This window comes from Boleophthalmus pectinirostris, unplaced genomic scaffold, assembly GCF_026225935.1.
Source record: "Boleophthalmus pectinirostris isolate CB_2022bp ecotype Guang Dong unplaced genomic scaffold, ASM2622593v1 HiC_scaffold_16, whole genome shotgun sequence".
NCBI classification, from domain to species: Eukaryota; Metazoa; Chordata; class Actinopteri; order Gobiiformes; family Gobiidae; genus Boleophthalmus; species Boleophthalmus pectinirostris.
Window position 1 is genome coordinate 36,872,560 of NW_026571095.1, and position 23,803 is coordinate 36,896,362.

The window sequence follows — 23,803 nt, forward strand, 5'->3', positions numbered from 1 at the left end:
AGTAGTAGTAGTAGTAGTAGTAGTAGTAGTAGTAGTAGTAGTAGTAGTAGTAGTAGCAGTGTAGTAGCAGTAGTAGTAGTAGTAGTAGTAGTAGCAGTAGTAGTAGTAGCAGTAGTAGTAGTAGTAGTAGTAGTAGTAGCAGTAGTAGTAGTAGTAGTAGTAGTAGTAGTAGTAGTAGTAGTAGTAGTAGCTAGTAGTAGTAGTAGTAGTAGTAGTAGTAGTAGTAGTAGTAGTAATAGTTGTAGTAGTAGTAGTAGTAGTAGTAGTAGTTTAGTAAGTAGTAGTAGTAGTAAGTAGTAGCAGTAGTAGTAGTAGTAGTAACAGTAAGTAGTAGTAGCAGTAGTAGCAGTAGTAGTAGTAGTAGTAGAAGTAGTAGTAGTAGTAGTAGTAGTAGTAGTAGTAGTAGTAGTAGCAGTAGTAGTAGTAGTAGTAGTAGTAGTAGCAGTAGTAGTAGTAGCAGCAGTAGTAGTAATACTAGTAGTAGTAGTAGAAGTTGTAGTAGTAGTAGTAGTAGCAGTAGTAGTAGTAGCAGTAGTAGTAGTACTAGTAGTAGTAGTAGTAGTAGTAGTAGTAGTAGTAGTATAGTAGTAGTAGTAGTAGTAAGTAGTTAGTAGTAGTAGTAGCAGTAGTAGTAGTAGCGTAGTAGTAGTAGTAGTAGTAGTAGTAGTAGTAGCAGTAGTAGTAGTAGCAGTAGTAGTAGTAGTAGTAGTAGTAGTAGTAGTAGTAGTAGCAGTAGTAGTAGTAGTAGTAGTAGTAGTAGTAGTAGTAGTAGTAGTAGTAGTAGTAGTAGTAGTAGTAGTAGTAGTAGTAGAAGTTAGTAGTAGTAGTAGTAGTAGTAGTAGTAGTAGTAGTAGTAGTAGTAGTACCTGGGGGTAGTGTATGACTGTAGATCCTGCTGTGACTCTCTGGGTTCCTGATCTGTTTCTCTCGGTCGGTTTTCCAGAGAAGCTGCAGAATCTGTGAGTCTGATGCCAACGAAGCAACGCCTGAGCCTGAAGAAGAGCAAACATCTGATCATCTAAACATCTAAACATCTGAACATCTAAACATCTAAACATCTGAACATCTGAACATCTGATCATCTGAACATCTGAACATCTAAGCATCTGAACATCAAACATCTGAACATCTGGGGAACATCTATCTGAAACATCTGAACATCTGAACATCTGAACATCTGATCAACATCTGAAACATGAACATCTAAACATCTGAACATCTGAACTCTAACTCATCTGAACATCTGAACATCTAAACATCTGAACATCTGAACATCTAAACATCTGAACATCTGAACATCTGAACATCTGAACATCTAAACATCTGAACATCTGAACATCCTAAACACATCACCTAAAACATCTGAACATCTGAACATCTGAACATCTAAACATCTGAACATCTAAACATCTGAACATCTAAACATCTGAACATCTGAACATCTAAACATCTAAACATCTGAACATCTGAAACATCTAAACATCCTGACATCTGAACATCTAAACATCTGAACATCTGAACATCTAAACATCTGAACATCTGAACATCTAAACATCTGAACATCTAAACATCTGAACATCTGAACATCTAAACATCTGAACATCTGAACATCTAAACATCTAAACATCTAAACATCTGAACATCTAAACATCTGAACATCTAAACATCTGAACATCTGAACATCTAAACATCTGATCATCTAAACATCTAAACATCTGAACATCTAAACATCTGAACATCTAAACATCTAAACATCTGAACATCTGAACATCTGAACATCTAAACATCTAAACATCTAAACATCTGAACATCTAAACATCTAAACATCTAAACATCTAAACATCTGAACATCTGAACATCTGAACATCTAAACATCTGACATCTGAACATCACAAACATCTAAACATCTAAACATCTGAACATCTGAACATCTGAACATCTAACATCTAAACATCTAAACATCTGAACATCTAAACATCTGAACATCTAAACATCTAAACATCTGAACATCTGAACATCTGAACATCTAAACATCTGAACATCTAAACATCTGAACATCTGAAACATCTAAACATCTAAACATCTGAACATCTGAACATCTATCTGAACATCTAAACATCTGAACATCTAAACATCTAAACATCTGAACATCTGAACATCTAAACATCTAAACATCTGAACATCTAAACATCTGAACATCTGAACATCTAAACATCTGAACATCTAAACATCTAAACATCTGAACATCTAACATCTACATCTAAACATCTGAACATCTAAACATCTGAACATCTAAACATCTGAACATCTGAACATCTGAACATCTAAACATCTAAACATCTGAACATCTAAACATCTGAAACATCTAAACATCTAACATCTGAACATCTAAACATCTAAACATCTGAACATCTGAACATCTAAACATCTAAACATCTGAACATCTGAACATCTAAACATCTGAACATCTAAACATCTGAAACATCTAAACATCTGAACATCTAAACATCTAAACATCTGAACATCTAAACATCTAAACATCTGAACATCTAAACATCTGAACATCTAAACATCTGAACATCTGAACATCTAAACATCTGAACATCTGAACATCTAAACATCTGAACATCTGACATCTGAAATCATCTAAACATCTGAACTGAACATCTAAACATCTGAACATCTAAACATCTGAAACATCTGAACATCTAAACATCTAAACATCTGAACATCTAAACATCTAAACATCTGAACATCTGAACATCTGAACATCTGAACATCTAAACATCTAAACATCTGAACATCTAAACATCTGAACATCTAAAAACATCTGAACATCTAAACATCTGAACATCTAAACATCTGAACATCTAAACATCTGAACATCTAAACATCTGAACATCTAAACATCTAAACATCTGAACAAACATCTGAACATCTAAACATCTGAACATCTGAACATCTAAACATCTGAACAAACATCTGAACATCTAAACATCTGAACATCTAAACATCTGAACATCTGAACATCTGAACATCTAAACATCTGAACAAACATCTGAACATCTGAACATCTAAACATCTGAACATCTAAACATCTAAACATCTGAACATCTGAACATCTGAACATCTAAACATCTGAACATCTGAACATCTAAACATCTGAACACTAAACATCTGAACATCTGAACATCTAAACATCTGAACATCTGAACATCTGAACATCTGAACATCTGAACATCTGAACATCTGAACATCTGAACATCTGAACATCTGAAACATCTAAACATCTGAACATCTAACATCTGAACATCTGAACATCTAAACATCTGAACATCTGAACAAACATCTGAACATCTGAACATCTAAACATCTGAACATCTGAACATCTAAACATCTAAACATCTGAACATCTGAACATCTAAACATCTGAACATCTGAACATCTGAACATCTAAACATCTAAACATCTGAACATCTGAACATCTGAACATCTAAACATCTAAACATCTGAACATCTGAAACATCTGAACATCTTATCTGAACATCTGAAACATCTGAACATCTAAACATCTGAACATCTAAACATCTGAACAAACATCTGAACATCTGAACATCTGAAACATCTAAACATCTGAACATCTGAACAAACATCTGAACATCTAAACATCTGAAACATCTGAACATCTAAACATCTAAACATCTGAACATCTAAACATCTGAACATCTGAACATCTGAACATCTAAACATCTGAACATCTGAACATCTAAACATCTGAAACTAAACATCTGAACAAACATCTGAACATCTAAACATCTGAACATCTAAACATCTGAACAAACATCTGAACATCTGAACATCTGAACATCTAAACATCTGAACAAACATCTGAACATCTGAACAAACATCTGAACATCTGAACATCTGAACATCTGAACATCTAAACATCTAAACATCTAAACATCTGAACATCTAAACATCTGAACATCTAAACATCTGAACATCTGAACATCTGAACATCTAAACATCTGAACATCTAAACATCTGAACAAACATCTGAACATCTATACATCTGAACATCTAAACATCTGAACATCTACACATCTGAACATCTAAACATCTGAACATCTGAACATCTAAACATCTGAACAAACATCTGAACATCTGAACATCTGAACAAACATCTGAACATCTAAACATCTGAACAAACATCTGAACATCTAAACATCTGAACATTTAAACATCTGAACATTTAAACATCTGAACATCTAAACATCTGTTCTTCTGACCCTCTCCTCAGGTCTGTTCTCCCTGTGATCTTCTGCAGTGACTGACCTTGGCCACTAGAGGTGCCTCCGAGTCCGACAGCAGGAAAAACGACTTCCTCAGATCCACAAACACCGCGCCGCTTTCTTCTTCTACTGCGGCGGCGACGTCCACGGCAGCTGACAACGACAACACCAACCACAAACGCTCAGATTTAACAAACGCTGTGGTTTAAAATGAACAAAATCATAATGAATTAATCTCTCAATTTTTTAAATCTCTTGACAGCACTAGTTATTTTCTGGATTTTCTTTTTGATTTTCTTTCTTCTCAACCATTAAACCGTTAAAATGACGGACGGTTCTTTTCTTTGTCCGCGGACAAACCGACAGAATCAGCGACAGATTAAATATTTATTTATTTCAGGTTTGGGTCTGGTGTTGGTCTGGTTTGGGTCTGGTTTGGGTCTGGTTTTGGGTCTGGTTTTGGGTCTGGTTTTGGTCTGGTTTTTGGTTCTGGGTCTGGTTTGGGTCTGGTTTTCGGTCTGGTTTTGGTCTGGTTTTGGTCTGGTTTTGGTCTGGTTTTGGGTCTGGTTTTGGGTCTGGTTTGGGTCTGGTTTGGGTCTGGTTTTGGGTCTGGTTTGGGTCTGGTTTTGGGTCTGGTTTTGGGTCTGGTTTTGGGTCTGGTTTGGGTCTGGTTTGGGTCTGGTTTTGGGTCTGGTTTGGGTCTGGTTTGGGTCTGGTTTGGGTCTGGTGTTGGTCTGGTGTTGGTCTGGTGTTGGTCTGGTTTGGGTCTGGTTTTGGGTCTGGTTTTGGGTCTGGTTTGGTCTGGTTTGGGTCTGGTTTTGGGTCTGGTTTTGGGTCTGGTTTTGGTCTGGTTTTGGTCTGGTTTGGGTCTGGTTTTGGGTCTGGTTTTGGTCTGGTTTTGGTCTGGTTTGGGTCTGGTTTTGGGTCTGGTTTTGGTTTTGATTAAATATTTATTTCAGAGTTACCCAGGTCCAGACAGAAGAGGGCGGAGCCTCTGTCCGAGCAGCCAATCAGAACAGACTCCTGGATGATTGACGGGTCAGCCCCCAGTTTCTGGAGCAGCGAGTTCAGCTCTGGAACACAAGACAGGTGTGACAGGTGAGGCAGGTGAGGCAGGTAAGATGGGTGAGACAGGTGAGACGGGTGAGACAGGTGAGACAGGTGAAGCAGGTGAGACAGGTGAAGCAGGTGAGACAGGTGCGACAGGTGAAGCAGGTGAGGCAGGTGAGACAGGTGAGGCAGGTGAGACAGGTGAGACAGGTGAAGCAGTTGAGACAGGTGAGACAGGTGACACAGGTGAGGCAGGTGAGACAGGTGACACAGGTGAGGCAGGTGAGACAGATGAGACAGGTGCGACAGGTGAGACAGGTGAAGCAGTTGAGACAGGTGAGACAGGTGACAGAGGTGAGACAGGTGCGACAGGTGAGACAGGTGAGACAGGTGCGACAGGTGAGACAGGTACGGCAGATTTATTTAGACTGGTTTTGGTATGAGCAGGTCTGGTTTTAGTCTGGTTTTGGTCTAGTTTTGGTCTGTTTTGGGTCTGGTTTTGGTCAGGTTTGGGACTGGTTCTGGTCTGGTTCTGGTCTGGTTCTGGTCTGGTTTTGGGTCTGGTTCTGGTCTGGTTCTGGTCTGGTTCTGGTCTGGTTTTGGGTCTGGTTCTGGGTCTGGTTCTGGTCTGGTTCTGGTCTGGTTCTGGTCTGGTTTTGGTCTGGTTTTGGGTCTGGTTCTGGTCGGGTTCTGGTCGGGTTCTGGTCTGGTTCTGGTCTGGTTCTGGTCGGGTTCTGGTCGGGTTCTGGTCGGGTTCTGGTCTGGTTTTGGGTCTGGTTCTGGTCGGTTCTGGTCGGGTTCTGGTCTGGTTCTGGTCAGGTTCTGGTCTGGTTCTGGTCGGGTTCTGGTCGGGTTCTGGTCGGGTTCTGGTACCTCGGTGGTGCAGAGACACGGACGAGAAGCTTCGGTCTGGGTTTTTCTTGAGCAGCGGCTTCAGGGAATGAAACAGGATCAAGTCCGAGTCTGAGACGGACTCGGCACAAAAAACATCGTCCTGCTTCAGACGATTCAAGAACCTGCAGAGAACCAGAACTGAACCAGGACTAGACCAGGACTGAACCAGGACTAAACCAGGACTAAACCAGGACTGAACCAGCACTGAACCAGGACTAAACCAGGACTGAACCAGGACTAAACCAGGACTGAACCAGCACTAAACCAGGACTAAACCAGCACTAAACCAGGAATAAACCAGGACTGAACCAGAACTAAACCAGGACTAAACCAGGACTACAACAGGACTAAACCAGAACTGAACCAGAATTGAACCAGGACTAAACCAGGACTAAACCAGGACTGACCTCATTCTGGACACATAACCAGAGCAGCATCTTGTGGAGGTCTGAGTAAGTCCAGAAACCAGGACTCGGAGCGGGTTCAGCATGGTCCGGTCTCTGGTCTGGACTCTGGTCCGGTCTCTGGTCTAGACTCTGGTCCGGTCTCTAGTCTAGACTCTGGTCCGGTCTCTGGTCTAGACTCTGGTCCGGTCTTTGGTCTGGTCTTTGGTCACATGATAAAAATGATGATTCTGTAAATAAATAAAAAAAACAAAACACAAAATGTCAAAATCCACAGATCTGAACTAAAACCCGGTCGACATTTGAGAATTTGCAAAGCTGGATTTTATACCATAGAACTCCATGTAACACACCCCAAGAGTGCACTAAAATCTAAAACCGGGACTAAACCAGTGTTACGTTTGCGTGGACACCGTTAGATAAATGCATTATTTTATTTGTTTATTGAATCGGGTTAAAACTCGTGTAAAAGTTTATTTTTTTGAGCATAAATGTTGAGTTTGTTGTACCTCCGGCTGCTCGTGTTTTGACCTCAATTTCTGCTGCTTCCGCTCCACACCGGAAATACTACTACAGGTTTTACGTTATTATTTTTATTTTAACGTAAATAACACACGCAGAGTAAAGATTTTTCATTCTTTTATGCTTGATTTAAAATATAAAATGTTTATAAAACTGTAGTAACGCGTAATACGTTTTTGTTTTTGTGTTTTTTTCTCGGACTCCATTTCCCATGATGCATCGCTGCTCCACGCTTCCCTGACGCGTAATACGTTTTTTTAATTTTGAATTTTTTATTAATTAATTTTTTTTCCCTTGGACTACATTTCCCGTGATGCATCGCTGCTTCACGCTTCCCTGACGCATAATTCGTTTATTTTTTATTTTTTATAATTTTTTTTTCCCTCGGACTCCATTTCCCGTGATGCATCGCTGCTCCACGCTTCCCTGACGCAAAATTCTTTTTTTTTTTTTTAATTTTCTTTCTTTTTTTATTTTATTTTTTTTTAAATTAATTTTTATTTTTTTCTCGGACTCCATTTCCTGTGATACATCGCTGCTCCACGCTTCTCTGAAGCTTAATTCGTTTATTCTTTTATTTTTTTCCTCGGACTCCATTTCCCGTGATGCCTCGCTGCCCCACGCTTCCCTCACTCGGGTGGTGCACGGTAGCGGCGTGATGTCGGTGTTTATGGACCTGAATCTGACTTTTACCGGGGACAAAGAGGAGCTCCGGAGGCTGGTGGAGACAGCGGCTCACCGTGAGTGCGCGCGGCCGGGCCCGGGGCTCGTTTCGCGGGGTTTAAAGTCACACACGGGCCGTTTGTTGTGGTTGCGGAGCTAGCGGGGGTTAGCTTCAGACCGACGGTTCTGTGGGGAAAGGATGAGGGACTTTTTCCTCTGACCTTCTGTCCCTCTCCTCCTCTGACTCTCTTCTTCTCTGACCCTCTCCTTCTGCTCTTCTGACCTTCTGGTCCTCTGACCTTCTGATCTTCTCCCTTTCCTCCTCTGACCCTCTCCTCTTCTGACTTTCTGACCCTTTCTCCTGCTCCTCTGACCTTCTGACCCTCCTCTCCTCCTCTGACCCCTTCTCCTCTTCTCCTCTGACCCTCTTCTCTTCTCTCTGACCCTCTCCTCTGACGTTCTGACCTTCTCCCTTTGACCTTCTGACCCTCTGCTCCTCTGACCCTCTGCTCCTCTGTTCCTCTGACCCTCAGACCTTCTGACCTTCTCCTCTCGACAGTAGATGGTGTAGATGGTGTAGAGTGAGTAGATGTTGCAGATGATTCTCCTCCGTGTTGTTTGTGTTTCAGTTGGATACTCGACTGTGGCCGTCAATTATGTGTTTGAACCAGACTCCAAGAAGAAAACTGTGAGTTTGATTTTTATTAAACACTCAGTGACAAACGATGAGGGTGGAGGAGCGGGTGGAGGAGCGGGTGGAGGTTTAAAGTGCAGGTGTTGATGAAGACGAGGCCTCAGGAGCGTCTCACATTTACAACACTGTGTAAACACTGGGCTTTGGCGCCATCTGGTGGTGTAAAAATGATCTTTAACACAGACCAGAGCTCGTTCATCTAAACACACCAACTCTCATTTGTCAGTCCTGGTTTAGACCTGGTTTAGACCTGGTTTAGACCTGGTTCAGACCTGGTTCAGACCTGGTTCAGACCTGGTTCAGTCCTGGTTTAGTCCTGGTTTAGTCCTGGTTCAGACCCGGTTTAGTCCTGGTTCAGTCCTGGTTTAGTCCTGGTTTAGTTCTGGTTTAGTCCTGGTTCAATCCTGGTTTTAGTCCTGGTTTAGTCCTGATTCAGTCCTGATTCAGTCCTGGTTTAGTCCTGGTTTAGTCTTGATTTAGTCCTGGTTTTAGTCCTGGTTTTAGACCTGGTTTAGACCTGGTTTAGACCTGGTTTAGACCTGGTTTAGTCCTGGTTGAGTCCTGGTTTAGACCTGGTTCAGTCCTGGTTTAGTCCTGGTTTAGACCTGTTTTAGTCCTGCTTTAGTCCTGGTTTAGTCCTGGTTTAGTCCTGGTTTAGTCCTGGTTTAGTCCTGGTTTAGTCCTGGTTTAGTCCTGGTTTAGTCCTGGTTTAGTCCTGGTTTTGTCCTGGTTTTAGTCCTGTTCAGTCCTGGTTTAGTCCTGGTTTAGTCCTGGTTTAGTCCGTTATCCGTTTTTTTCCCTTTTTCATTTAAACACAAAATCAAAAACTGAAAAACACGAATCATTATCTGTTTTTTCCTGTTTTTTTTTTTTCCATTTTGGTTTTGGAGACAAATAATAAAGAAAATTTTAGTTTTTTTTTTTTTTCATTTTCTTATTTTTGGTTTTATTTTGAAAGGACTTTATATCTTTATTGTATTTTTTAGTTTAAATGTTTTTTTTTGTGTTCAGCCGGTGCCCACTCCTCTGCCCGTCTCCGAGCTCCTCCAGACTCTGCCCATCGTCCAGGTGAGGATCACATTTACATTTTTAATTCTTTCAGTATTTTTCCGTTCTGGTCTGATTTGTTTTTCCCGTTTAAACTTTTCAGATTTGGAACTGGAACTTTAATTTTAACGTTTATTTTATTTGAGCAGATTTAAAACGCACGAGATTCAGTTGAGAAAAATAAGTGCACGCGTGTATTTATTTGTATTTATTACTTTTAAGAGTTGTCTGAGTGACTTTTATTATTCGTTTGTCTGCGTCTGCAAAGCTCCAGACGCCCTGTTCCACCTCGTGATGTCATTAAGTGGCGGTTTTCAAGTTTCTTTTACTTTTCAGTTCAGTTGTTCAGAAGAGATCGGTACAATTCCAGTCTAAAAGTAAAAAAACAACGACTGGACTGGGACTAAACCGGGACTAAACCGGGACTAAACTGGGACTAAACCTGGACTAAACCGGGATTGAACCAGGACTAAACCTGGACTGAACCGGGACTGAACCTGAACTAAACCGGGATTGAAACCAGGATTGAACCAGGACTGAACCAGGACTGAACCAGGACTAAACCGGAACTGTACCTGAACTAAACCGGGACTGAACCGGGACTGAACCGGGACTGAACCGGGACTGAACCGGGACTAAACCGGGACTAAACCGGGACTGAAGGAGGACTGAAGGAGGACTGAAGGAGGACTGAAGGAGGACTAAACGTGGACTAAACGTGGACTGAACCGGGACTGAACCGGGACTGAACCGGGACTGAACCGGGACTGGGCCAGGACTAAACCAGGACTAAACCAGGACTAAACCAGGACTAAACCAGGACTAAACCAGGACTGGACTAAACTTGGACTAAACTTGGACTAAACCAGGACTAAACTTGGACTAAACCAGGACTAAACCTGAACTAAACCTGCACTAAGAACCAGGACACCGTGGAGCACTTCCTGTATTACCACATGATGACATCACAAGATGGAACAGAGCTTTTTCTGTTTGCTGCGAGAAGAACTCGTTTTTAAAGTGTTTTTAAGGAGTTTTAAAAGTGTTTTTAAGGAGTTTTAAAAGTGTTTTTAAGGAGTTTTTAAAGTGTTTTTAAGGAGTTTCATAAAATTAAAATCCAGTCACATTTATCTCCGTGTGTTTTTAACGCAGGGACGCTCTCAGCCAATCAGAATCCTGAACAGACTGACCATCGTGATGTCCGACTCCAGCCACTACGTAAGCCCCGCCCCTCCACCGCTCACACGTAACGAGGACTCACTTTATCCACGTTTACCTACAGTTTTTCCACGATTCAACATGCGTCTCGATACACGGGTCACGATATCGATTCAATAAGTTTTAAGACGTGAAAAAAAAAAAAACACATAATATTTTCTCCTGAGTAAAATATAATAACTAAGTCTGGGCAGAAATAAAAAATCATAATCACAATAATCGCATGAGTTCCTGTGATTAATCGCAAAACCCAAAAATGAATTCAAAAGTGGCATACAGCATTTCTTAAAACAGAGAAACTAGTCTGTAAAGTCCATGTTTAGACTTCTTCCTTTGCCCTGTAAACCCTGTAAGACCTGTAAACCCCGCAAACCCTGTATAAATCTTGTAAACCCTGTATAAACCCAGCAAACCCCGTAAACTCTGTATAAACCCTGTAAAGTCTGTAAACCCTGTAAAGTCTGTAAACCCTGTCAACCCTGTAAACCCCGTAAACTCTGTATAAATCCCGTAAACCCTGTAAACCTTGTAAACCTCGTAAACCCCGTGAACCCTGTAAACTCTGTATAAACCCTGTAAACTTTGTGTAAACCCTGTAAACCTCATAAACCCTGTAAGCCCAGTAAACCCTGTAAACTCTGTAAAATCCATAAAACCTGTAAATTCTATAAATATTGTAAACCCCGTAAACTTCGTAAACCCTGTAAAAACCCTGTAAACGCTGTATAAATCCCGTAAACCCTGTTCTTTTGTCATATATTAGAATACCTCCCTCATAATGGTTTATTTTTGTGTTTTTTCGTTGTTTTTTTTCTTCGTCCGGTCGGTGTTTTTCAGAGAGCCAGTTGTCCCGAGTACAGACACTTCGATCTTCTGGCCGTTCAGCCGCACACGGACAAACTGTTTCTGGTAACGAGCTCGAAACGAACTCAAATAAAAATGTGTAAATTATAATTTCACACACCAGAACCTGATTGTGCTCCGGTTCTGGTTCTGGTTCTGGTTCTGGTTCTGGTCTAACCTAGTCTCTTTCCTCAGTCGGCCTGTATGACGTATGACGTGGACCTGATCTGTCTCAGCGTGAACGACAGACTCCCCTTTTTCTACAAGAGAGCGCCCGTCTACGGGGTGAGAACTAGACCAGGACTAGACCAGGACAAAACCAGGATGAAACCAGGACTGAACTAGGGACCAAATCCAGGGACCTGAACCAGGACTAAAGCAGGACTAAACCAGATCTAAACAAGGACTACACAAGGACTAAATCAGGACTAAACGAGAACTAAACTAGGTCTAAAGCAGGGACTGAACAAGGACTAAACATTGAACCAGGACTAGACCTTGATTAAACTAGGACTGAACAAAGACTAAACCATTACTGGACCAGGATGAAACCAGGACTGAACCAGGGACCTAACCAGGACTAAATGAGGACTGGACCTGGACTAAGCGAGGACTAAACGAGAACTAAACCAGGTCTAAAGCAGAACTAAAGCAGGACTAAACACTGAACCAGGACTAGACCAGGATTAAACCAGGACTGAACAAAGACTAAACGAGGACTAAACGAGGACTAAAGCAGGACTTGTATGAGACGGGTGTGCACCTGTCGCTCCCTGCCTGTCCCTGTCTGATGTGACTCTGTGTTGAGGCGGTGGAGCGCGGCGTGGCGTTCGAGGTCTCGTATTCCGCCGCCATCAGAGACTCCACCAGGAGGCGCTACACTCTGGCCAACGCCATGTTCCACTCGGACGTCAGCAAAGGAAAGGTACTAAAGACGCACAACGCACACAACGCACACGACGCACAACGCACACGACGCACAACGCACACGACGCACAACGCACACGACGCACAACGCACACGACGAACAACGCACACGACGAACAACGCACACGACGCACACGACACACAACGCACACAACGCACGCGACGCACGCACGCAACGCACACGACGCGCATGACGCGCACGACGCACACGACGCACAACGCACAACGCACAACGCACACACGACGAACAACGCACACGACGCACACGACACACAACGCACACAACGCACGCGACGCACGCAACGCACACGACGCGCACGACGCACAACGCACACGACGCACAACACACACGGCACACGACGCACACGACACACGACGCACAACGCACAGGACGCACAACGCACACGACGCACGACGCACACGACGCACAAACGCACACGCACAACGCACACACGCAACGACACACACGACGCACACGACGCACAACGCACGCGACGCACAACGCACGCGACGCACAACGCACGCGACGCACACGACGCACGCGACGCACAACGCACGCGACGCAAAACGCACGCGACGCACAACGCACGCGACGCACACGACGCACAATGCACGCGACGCACAACGCACGCAACGCGCACGACGCACACGACGCACAACGCACAAGACGCACACGACGCATAACACACACGACGCACAACGCACACGACACACACGACGCACACGACGCACAACGCACGCGACGCACGCAACGCACGTGACGCACGACGCACGACGCACACGACGCGCAACGCACGCGACGTGCACGACGCACACGACGCGCACGACGCACAACACATACGACACACACGACGCACAACGCACGCGACGCACAACGCACGTGACGCACGATGCACGCAACGCACAATGCACGCAACGCACACGACGCGCACGACGCACAACACACACACACGACGCACACACGACGCACAACGCACACGACGCACAAGACGCACACGACGCACACGACGCATACGACGCACAACGCACGCGACGCACAAACGCACGCGACGCACACGACGCACAATGCACGCGACGCACAACGCACGCAACGCGCACGACGCACACGACGCACACAACGCACACGACGCACAACGACGCCACACACACGCATAACACACGACGCACACGACGCACACGACGCACAACGCACGCGACGCACAACGCACGTGACGCACGACGCACAAGACGCACACGACGCGCAACGCGCACGACGCACACGACGCGCACGACGCACACCACATACGACACACACGACGCACAACGCACACGACGCACGATGCACGCAACGCACAATGCACGCAACGCACACGACGCGCACACGCACGCACAACACACACGACGCACACGACGCACAACGCACACAACGCACACGACGCACAAGACGCACACGACGCATACGACGCACGCGACGCACAACGCACGCGACGCACGCGACGCACAACGCACGCGACGCACAACGCACACGACGCACAACGCACACGACGCACAACACACGACGCACGCGACGCACAACGCACACTGTGCACGACGCGCAACACACACAAGGCACACACAACACACAGATTTAGTCCTGGTTCAGTCCTGGTTCAGTCCTGGTTCAGTCCTGGTTTTAGTCCTGGTTTAGTCCTGGTTCAGTCTTGGTTTAGTCCTGGTTTTAGTCCTGGTTTAGTCCTGGTTCAGTCCTGGTTTAGTCCTGGTTCAGTCCTGGTTTTAGTCCTGGTTTTAGTCCTGGTTTTAGTCCTGGTTTTAGTCCTGGTTTAGTCCTGGTAAAGTCCTGGTTTAGTCCTGGTTTAGTCCTGGTTTAGAAAACAGAATAGAAAAGAAAATCGTTGTTTTTTTTGTCGTCTTATTTTCGGTTTTATTTCGAACCAAACCGAACCGTGTGCGTTGTGTCGCCGTGGTAACCGCTGAACATCCGGCCGTAGACGTGCATGTAGCGCTGACCCGTTGTCCTGTGTGGTGTTTCAGAGCGTGGTGGTGTCCAGCGCGGCCGAGAAGGTGAGGCTCCTCCCTCCCGTTTTCTCTCCGGAACCTTCCGACGTGTCGACGTTTCTCACTCCCCCGTGACGTGTTTTTCAGGCGCTGGAGCTGCGAGGGCCCCACGACGTCATCAACCTGTATCCTCCAGTCACACGGCAGCGGGCGCCACCTCGTGATGTCATCGGGGGGGGAGTCTGAGATAAAAAGAACGAGATCAGAGCAGAAGATTTACTCTAGTTTAAGTTTAATTTAGACAAAGAATTATCTAAGTCCTGGTTTAGTCCTCATTTAGACCTGATTCAATCCCAGTTTAGTCTCGGATTAGACCTGGTTTAGACCTGGTTTAGTTCTGGTTTTAGACCTGGTTTTAGACCTGGTTTTAGACCTGGTTTTAGTCTTGGTTTAGACCTGGTTTAGACTTGGTTTAGTCCTGGTTTAGTCTTGGTTTAGACCTGGTTTAATCCTGGTTTAGTCTTGGTTTAGACCTGGTTTAGTCCTGGTTTAGTCCTGGGTTTAGTCCTGGTTTAATCCTGGTTTAGTCTTGGTTTAGACCTGGTTTAATCCTGGTTTAGTCTTGGTTTAGACCTGGTTTAGTCCTGGTTTAGTCTTGGTTTAGACCTGGTTTAGTCCTGGTTTAGTCCTGGTTTAATCCTGGTTTAGTCTTGGTTTAGACCTGGTTTAATCCTGGTTTAGTCTTGGTTTAGACCTGGTTTAGTCCTGGTTTAGTCCTGGTTTAGTCCTGGTTTAGTCCTGGTTTAGTCCTGGTTTAGTCCTGGTTTAGTCCTGGTTTTAGTCTTGGTTTAGTCTTGGTTTAGACCTGGTTTAGTCCTGGTTTAGTCTTGGTTTAGACCTGGTTTAGTCCTGGTTTAATCCTGGTTTAGTCTTGGTTTAGACCTGGTTTAATCCTGGTTTAGTCTTGGTTTAGACCTGGTTTAGTCCTGGTTTAGTCCTGGTTTAGTCTTGGTTTAGACCTGGTTTAATCCTGGTTTAGTCTCTGGTTTAGACCTGGTTTAGTCCTGGTTTAGTCTTGGTTTAGTCTTGGTTTAGTCCTGGTTTAGACCTGGTTTAGTCCTGGTTTAGTCTTGGTTTAGTCTTGGTTTAGTCTTGGTTTAGTCCTGGTTTAGACCTGGTTTAGTCCTGGTTTAGATCTGTTTTAGTCCTGGTTTTGTTTCTTACCTCCACATCAGGACTCAGCTCTTTGGTTTGTCTGATCGTTGTGGGAGAGACGCCGTGACCACAAACTGTCGCTCTGTGGTGCTTCACGCAGGTAAAGCGCCAGCGGGGGGGCAGGGGGCGGGGCAGTGCCTGGTGGGGGCGGGGCTGAGAGGAGCTCCTCACGTTTTGACAGGTGGACAGGTGCAGTGGTCTCTGTCTGGGTGGTTGTGGCGAAGAGGAGCTGAGTCTGGGTTTGGTCCGGGCGTCTCCCTTAGAGACAGAGTGAGGAGGTCGGAGTAGAGCCGCTGCTCCTCCATCTGTTCTGATGTCTCCTGGACGTGTCCCTCAGGAGGTGTTCATGTCCCACCGGGAGGAGGCCCCGGGGAAGACCCAGGACACACTGGAGGGACGATGGTCACACTGCACCTGAAGTGACCCAGATCTGATTTTTTGTTCCTGTATCTGATCTTTTAATGACATCTGAACCACACAGATCTGATTTTTTCAAATGTGACCCAGGACACTTGGATCTGTGCTCCTGAAACTGATCCATATCTGATCTTTAACATGTGACTTCAGTGTGAACGGTCAGGTCACATTCATCCACCTACACGTTATCAACAAGACACAAACGTCACTATCAGGGATGGGCGTGATTAGTTGATTAATCGATAATTGATCATTAAGAATTTCATGGATTCCGTTCATTTTAATGGACAAACTGAATGTATGTTTGTGTGTCGTGACCAAACAGGTGTGTACATGTGTCTCTGCATCAGAAGGAGCGAGACACAAACAGTGGGTCAGTCTGTAACGAACCGAAGCACAAATGTGGATTTAACCAGGATTTGGACAAGAAATTCCACACTTTCCGTTGCGTTGGGACAAGTGTGAGTCCATGTGCACAGTGGATAAAGCAGCACATATGTTTCTGTGTCCAGTGGGAAAAACGTTTTTCCAGGTGAGAGTCGCTCAATGTGGATGACGAGGCCCCGCCCCCCTCCCCCCGTACGCTGTCCTGGTTTTGACAAACACAAATCTGGTCACACTGACCTGTATTCACCTGAGTCATGTCTTTTAATCCAACACAAGTTGAACCACATCAGCGACACAAGAGCTGGAGTTTTATCTTCACTTAGTTTATGTAAATTAGTGATGTGGTTTTAAGTTTTGTTTCTGTGAGATTTGAACAAAACTGAATTAAACACATTATAATGTCAAACAGCTGATGTGGATCTAGAGTCGTTATGTTTATATGTCGTAAAGTCGAATTTATTTATGCAGATTAGTGCAGATAGTAATAATAATGATGATCATTTTAATATAAAAACATTAATGATTAATCGATAATCCATTCTTCAGACGATTGATTAAGAAAATTTGATCGAATACCCGTCCCTAGTCACTATTCTGCGCTGAAGTAGAGAAAACTGTTAATGAACTCTGTGTGACTGAAGTGAAGCACATGTCCACTCACCACAAAACACCACGACCAAAAACCTCGTCCTTCTCCTTCTCAATCTCCTCCTTAAAACAAGTAAGTTGTTCATGTTCTGGCTCCGGTACGAGAGGAACTTTAAAATCTCCAGGTGCTCGATGATCCGTGTATCATTCGTTCATTTGTTTTTCAATATAAAACCAAAAATAAAACGAAAAAACAACAGTTTTCTTCATTATTTGTCTCCAAAATCAAAATGAAAAAACGGATAAAGATTTGTTTTTTCAGTTTTTGATTTTGTGTTTAAATGAAGAATGGAAAAAACGGGATAACGGCCGTTTTCCATTTACGTGAATCCAGTGACTGAGATGCCGAACTGAACCAGGACTGATCCAGGTCCGAGACCAGAGCAGGACCAGGGCGGACTCCGAGCTTTGACTCCGAGCCTCCACGGGAGCTCTGCTGTGGGCTCTGAGCCTCCGGTCTGGTCCCGGTCTCAGTCCCGCTCTGGTCCCAGTCTGGTCCCTGTCTGTCCCGGTCTCAGTCCTGGTCTGGTCCCAGTCTGGTCTCGGACCTGGTTCAGTTCTGGTTCAGTCCGTATGCAGCGTAAAAGTCCAACATCGCAGTCACAGGAGTCACGTAAACGGGAAACGGCCGTTATCCCGTTTTTGCCATTTTTCATTTAAACACAAAATCGAAAACTGAAAAAACAAATCATTATCTGTTTTTTCATTTTGGTTTTGGAGACAAATAATGAAGAAAACTGTTGTTTTTTCGTTTTCTTATTTTTGGTTTTATTTTGAAAAACGAATAAACGAACGACACACGGATTCTCGATGCTGCGTCCATGTTTGGACAACTTGTGTAAACACAGAGACGCTCGCTGCGGTTGACGTCGTCGTGTCTCCAGTGTCACATGTGGGACACTTTTGGACCGTTTAATGTTCACACTGGAGTCACACACAAGTCACATTTAACTGGAAATGTGAACGACCTCGAAAAAACATCGGATTTCCCACACAAAAAAAACACGAATTGTCTCTGGACCGGAGGAGCTGGAGGAAGTGTCTGGGGTAACAAGTTTATTTCTCCGACTGACAGCTCCGGTTTCCATGGAGACAGAAAAGTTCCGCAGTGCTCCTTTAAAGACCACCTCGTGTCTTTTTCTTTCTTTTTCTGACGTTTTGTTCTTGTGTTTTGGCAGAGAGCAGGAAAACCGCCGGAGGAATCGTCCGCACGTTCAGACGACTCGACGCTCCGCACACGGACGAGAGTACGGAACGGTCGTCATGGCAACGGCATTTATTTATTTATTTGTTTATTTATTTGAATAAGAAACTTACCCCAAGACCTGACTCAACTTAAACCAGAATATGTCCTGGTTTAGTCCTGGTTCAGTCCTGGTTTAGTCCTAGTTTAGACCTGGTTCAGTCCTGGTTTAGTCCTAGTTTAGACCTGGTTCAGTCCTGGTTTAGTCCTAGTTTAGACCTGGTTTAGTCCTAGTTTAGACCTGGTTTAGACCTGGTTTAGTCCTGGTTTAGTCCTGGTTCAGTCCTGGTTTAGTCCTCCTTTAGGCCTGATTTAGACCTGGTTGAACTGAACCAGGACTGAAATCTTGACCATAACTCTTATTTTTTTCTTTCGATTTGGTCTGTGCCTATTTTAGTGTTTTATTTTAGTTTTATTGATTTATTATTATTTTTTTTTTATTTTAGTTTTATTTTAGTGTTTATTTTAGTTTTTATTTTTGTGTTTATTTTAGTTTTTATTTTAGTGTTTATTTTAGTGTTTTAGTTTTTATTTTAGTTTTATTTTAGTTTTTATTTTTGTTTTTATTTTTGTGTTTATTTTTGTGTTTATTTTAGTTTTTATTTTAGTGTTTATTTTAGTGTTTTAGTTTTTTTTTAGTTTTTATTTTTGTGTTTATTTTTGTGTTTTAGTTTTTATTTTAGTTTTTATTTTTGTGTTTATTTTAGTGTTTTAGTTTTATTTTAGTTTTTATTTTAGTTTTTATTTTAGTTTTTATTTTAGTTTTATTTTAGTTTTTATTTTAATGTTTATTTGAGTTTTTCGTGTTCCAGGTGAAGTTTGCCGCGCCTCCAAACGAGCGAGAGCCGACGCCGCAGACGGGACTGAAAATCTGTAACTTCTGAGTTAAAGGGGCACTGTGGAACTTTTCTGGAGGAGTCCTCTACCTGTTTGTCTCCATGGAGATGTTGGATTCATGTTTTGGTCGTATGTAAAAGATGTAAACAAAAATGAATGAAAAATGAAATAAAACTACTTCAGTTCTGGTTTTCTAGTCGACGACTGAAATAATAAGACCAAGTTTCCAGTTCAGTATAATTCAAATAAATAAAAAGTTTCAAGAACAACGGGGAAAAACAGACGACAAAATATATAAAAAAAACAAAACAAGTATTTCTTTACAGTGAGGGCCCCAAACTCGAGTTCGCCCAGGGCCCCAAAACTGCAAACTCCACCCCTGGTCCTGCCAAATCATCCGAGTTAAGACACTTAAAAATAATTTAAGATTATAGTCTAGAATTAAACCAGGACTAAACCAGGTCTAAACCAGGACTAAACCAGGACTAAACCAGGTCTAAACCAGGTCTAAACCAGGTCTAAACCAGGACTAAACCAGGTCTAAACCAGGACTAAAGGAGAATTAAACCAGGACTAAACCAGGACTAAACCAGGACTAAACTAGGACTAAAGGAGAATTAAACCAGGACTAAAGGAGGACTAAACCAGGTCTAAACCAGGACTAAACTAGGACTAAACCAGGTCTGAAGAAAAAGTAAAATTAGGACTAAACCAGGTCTAAAGGAGGACTAAACCAGGACTAAATCAGGTCTAAACCAGGTCTAAACCAGGTCTGAAGAACAACTAAATTAGGACTAAAGCAGGGCTAGGAGAAAAAAAAAAAATCCCCAGAATTTTTTTTCTGTTAGTTTCCCCCATGTGTCAGGATCCACCATGTCAAATTTCAGGGTTATTTGTCCATGTTTGCAGTTTCAGTACCTTAATATTTACAGTTACATCATTTCACAAATAGCTTTTCTTAAAAACTGTGTTTTTTGGGCCCTGAGACCAAACGGGGCCGAGTTGAGGTTTGTCCATATCAACTCGTGATGGCCCAAGAAATAATATAACAGGAAATGATAGTGTAGTGAAAAAAAGGAGTAAAAAACATCCTGAGACGTGGACCTGGCTCCCGGCCTAATATTAAAACTTGTAAAATGTAAACGTTAATAAGTATTTCAGTGAGTGAGTGAGTGAGCTTTTATTTCTACAGCATCTTTTACAGATAAATTAAAAAAAAAAGTGTTTTTCTGAGCAACAAGAACAGAGGAGTTACTCTCAGTAAAAAGAAATTTATTCAAGTGTAACATGAGTAAATTTATTTTATACTAAAACTGACAAAGTTTACTTGAAGTTGACTTTTTATAAACTATTATTCATGTACTTAAGAATAGTGTGAGAATAGTGAAGTTTACTTGACTTACACTGAGAAGTATAAACAAGTAAGTCTAAACAGTACTTAAATACTAAAACTTATACTTTAATACTCAAACTTATATTTTAATACTCAAACTTATACTTTAATACTCAAACTTGTACTTGAGTAAATGTGTTCTGTGATTTGTTGTGGTGTGTAAGAGGAGTAAAGGTGCACACAGGTTTTTGTAGTTTGGAGGTGAACAGTGTTTGACCGTCGTCTGTGGAGCTGAAATCGACTGAAGCCGAGAGGGTCACAACGAACACAAATCGCCGCAACAAATACAAAAGCCACAACACGTTAAAAAGCCGCAACACGTTAAAAAGCCGCAACACGTTAAAAAGCCACAACACGTTAAAAAACCACAACACGTTAAAAAGCCACAACACGTTAAAAAGCCACAACACGTTAAAAAGCCACAACAGAAGTGACCGCAGGACTCTATTTTCCGACAGATCAGATCAAGCGGCAAGTGAAGAAGAAGAACTACAACATGAAACGAATAATGATAAAACAATAAATTACTGACCTGAAGTGTGACCTGAAGTGTGACCTGAGGTGTGAGGACCTGAGGTGTGACCTGAGGTGTGACCTGAGGACCTGATGTGTGACCTGAGGACCCGAATTGTGACCTGAGGTGTGTGGACCTGAGGTGTGACCTGAGCTGTGACTTGAGGATCGGAGGGTGTGACCTAGTGTGTGACCTGGTGTGTGACGTGAGGTGTGACCTGGTGTGTGACCTGTGGACCTGGTGTGTGACCTGAGGTGTGAGGTGGTGTGTGACCTGGTGTGTGACCTGAGGACTTAGTGTGTGACCTGGTGTGAGGACCTGGTGTGTGACCTGAGGTGTGAGGACCTGAGGTGTGACCTGGTGTGTGACCTGAGTTGTGAGGACCTGGTATGTGACCTGAGGTGTGAGGACCTGAGGTGTGAGGACCTGAGGTGTGACCTGGTGTGTGACCTGAGGTATGACCTGGTGTGTCAAATGCCCTCCCGGCGTCTCCAGTGGGATTTGTTGGGACCGGTTTGGCAACAAACACACCCAGAACTCTCCCAGATAAACCCACAGACAAAAGAGCAGGGAGGGGCAGGACCAAGACCAGGACCAGGACTGAACCAGGACTAGACCAGGACCAGACCAGGACCAGGATCAGGACCAGGACAAGACCAGGACTAGACCAGGACCAGGACCCGGACTTAGACCAGGACTTAGACCAGGACCAGGACCAAGACCAGGACTGAACCAGGACCAGGACTAGACCAGGACCAGGACAAGACCAGGACTAGACCAAGACTCAAACAGGACCAGACCAGGACCAGGACTAGACCAGGACTAGACCCAGACCAGGACCAGATCAGGACCGGATCAGGACTTGACCAGGACTGAACCAGAACCAGACCAGGACCAGACCAAGACTAAACCAGGTCTAAAAACAGGACTGTGAGGTCAACAAATAAAACCAGAAGTTTTCAGAATAATAAATATATTTAGTAAAAAATAATAATATATAAGATTCTTCATGTAAACACAGAGACACAGACACGTCACTGTTTTGTTCAGATTCTACTTTTTATAAACGAGTCTAAGAATAAAATAGAAAATAAACAGAAGTGTAAAAGTTTGAACAATGTGAGAGTCACGTCCAGTGTAAAAACACACGATGTGTCCAGACTTTTATATGGAATATATATATATATATATATATATATATATATATATATATATATATATATATATATATATATATATATATATATATATATATATATATGAGATGCTCTTCTAATGATCCAGCCCCACCCCCTCCGCTGTCCTCTGACCGAACCCTCTGTCCTCCGTCCTCTGTCCTCCGTCCTCCGTCCTCTGTCCTCCGTCCTCCGTCCGCTGTCCTCCGTCCTCCGTCCGCTGTCCTCTGTCCTCCGTCCGCTGTCCTCTGTCCTCCGTCCTCCGTCCGCTGTCCTCTGTCCTCCGTCCGCTGTCCTCTGTCCTCCGTCCTCTGTCCTCTGTCCGCCCTGACCCGCGGGACTCTGGACCGTCCCTCTGAGGAGGATCGTGTATTTTATTGTATTTTATTCAAATATATTTTGGTGATAATATTTGACTTTAGTCACGTTTGTCTTCGGTGTGCGCTTTTGTTTACGGCGGTGACGTCACGCAGTGGTGCACCGGGGCGGGGCGCGGTGACGTCATGTGCTCCGTTCTCGCCGCTGTCATGGCCTCCGCTCCGACCGCGCTGTAAACGCTCCCGAACCACAGCCGAAACGCAGCCAGAACGCGCCCGAACCCGCGACCCGGTCCTTTCCCGACGCCCAGAGAGGGAGCGAGGGTCCCGGGCTCCCGTCCGTCCCCTGGCCGCCGCCCCCGGAGACCCTCCTGACGCCGCCGCTCGTTCCGTCGCCGCGCTGAGCTCCGCGAACCGAAGAAGATGGCGGACCCGGCGGAGTGCACCATCAAAGTGATGTGCCGTTTCAGGCCCCTGAACAGCTCCGAGGTCACCCGCGGAGACAAGTACATCCCCAAGTTCCAGGGAGAGGACACGGTGGTGATCGGGGTGAGTGATCCGGGCCCGCGGGCCGAGCCCCGGGCGCAGCCCCGGGGACGCCATTTGTGCCGCTGAGTCTGCGGCGTTAGCATCTTTAGCATTAGCGCCTCGGAGCTAAAGGCTAAAGGAGGCTAAAGAGGCTAAAGAGGCTAAACACAAGAACCAGCTCCGTGTCCGGGCCCCGAGCGGCCTCCGCCTCCTCCGCCCGCGGCCCGGAGCCTTTGTCCCGTTACGGTCGCTCCTCATGAGCCAAACAAACACCACGCCTTATCCGGGCACCTCCGGAGCGCTGTCACCGGCTGTCAGCCGGAACCAGCGCCCCGAACCGCAGCGCACATCGGGGCTTTGTGTTGTGACAGCCCGGCCCCAGCCCCGGGTCCACCCCGCCCGGGCCGCTGTGTGTGTGCGGTTCTGCTTGTGTACGTGGTTCGTGCGTGAGCCGCGGGCCTCCGGTGCGAACAGGCGGCGTCAGCACAAAGCCCGAGCCGCAGCTGTCCCCGGATCAGCCGCTTCAGTCCGAGTCTGCGCCACTCGGACACAGCGGAGGAATCAGAGTTGATGCGCACTGATCCACCCTGTGCCAAGGCGC

The 23,803-nt window shown here is 44.5% G+C and overlaps 3 protein-coding genes across 4 annotated transcripts in view; 2 read left to right on the forward strand and 1 right to left on the reverse strand.

Moving 5' to 3' along the window:
* nudt13 (nudix (nucleoside diphosphate linked moiety X)-type motif 13) overlaps positions 1-7,198 on the reverse strand; it is a 15,963-nt gene extending 8,765 nt beyond the window's left edge. Inside the window, exons 1-6 of one of the 2 annotated variants that reach the window (XM_055152183.1) lie at positions 7,150-7,198; positions 6,644-6,870; positions 6,216-6,358; positions 5,258-5,365; positions 4,336-4,445; positions 867-992 (exon numbers count right to left, since the gene is read on the reverse strand). In XM_055152183.1, the coding sequence (XP_055008158.1) occupies positions 867-992; positions 4,336-4,445; positions 5,258-5,365; positions 6,216-6,358; positions 6,644-6,726 (570 nt within the window). In that variant the 5' untranslated portion in view covers positions 6,727-6,870; positions 7,150-7,198. The other variant, XM_055152182.1, reaches the window with a different exon arrangement.
* Positions 7,199-7,750: 552 nt separating this feature from the next.
* On the forward strand, positions 7,751-19,464 carry rpp30 (ribonuclease P/MRP 30 subunit). Its single transcript, XM_055152139.1, has 12 exons — positions 7,751-7,902; positions 8,455-8,513; positions 9,531-9,587; positions 10,719-10,784; positions 11,622-11,693; positions 11,823-11,912; positions 12,436-12,552; positions 14,565-14,594; positions 14,676-14,713; positions 15,764-15,843; positions 18,374-18,442; positions 19,251-19,464. The coding sequence occupies exons 1-12, from the start codon at positions 7,821-7,823 to the stop codon at positions 19,313-19,315; spliced, it is 825 nt and encodes a 274-aa protein (XP_055008114.1). The 5' UTR covers positions 7,751-7,820; the 3' UTR covers positions 19,316-19,464.
* A 3,345-nt stretch (positions 19,465-22,809) lies between these two features.
* LOC110174497 (kinesin-1 heavy chain) overlaps positions 22,810-23,803 on the forward strand; it is a 35,351-nt gene continuing 34,357 nt past the window's right edge. Inside the window, 1 exon segment of the mRNA XM_020940596.2 lies at positions 22,810-23,223. Coding sequence (XP_020796255.2) covers positions 23,098-23,223 — 126 coding nt within the window. The 5' untranslated portion in view covers positions 22,810-23,097.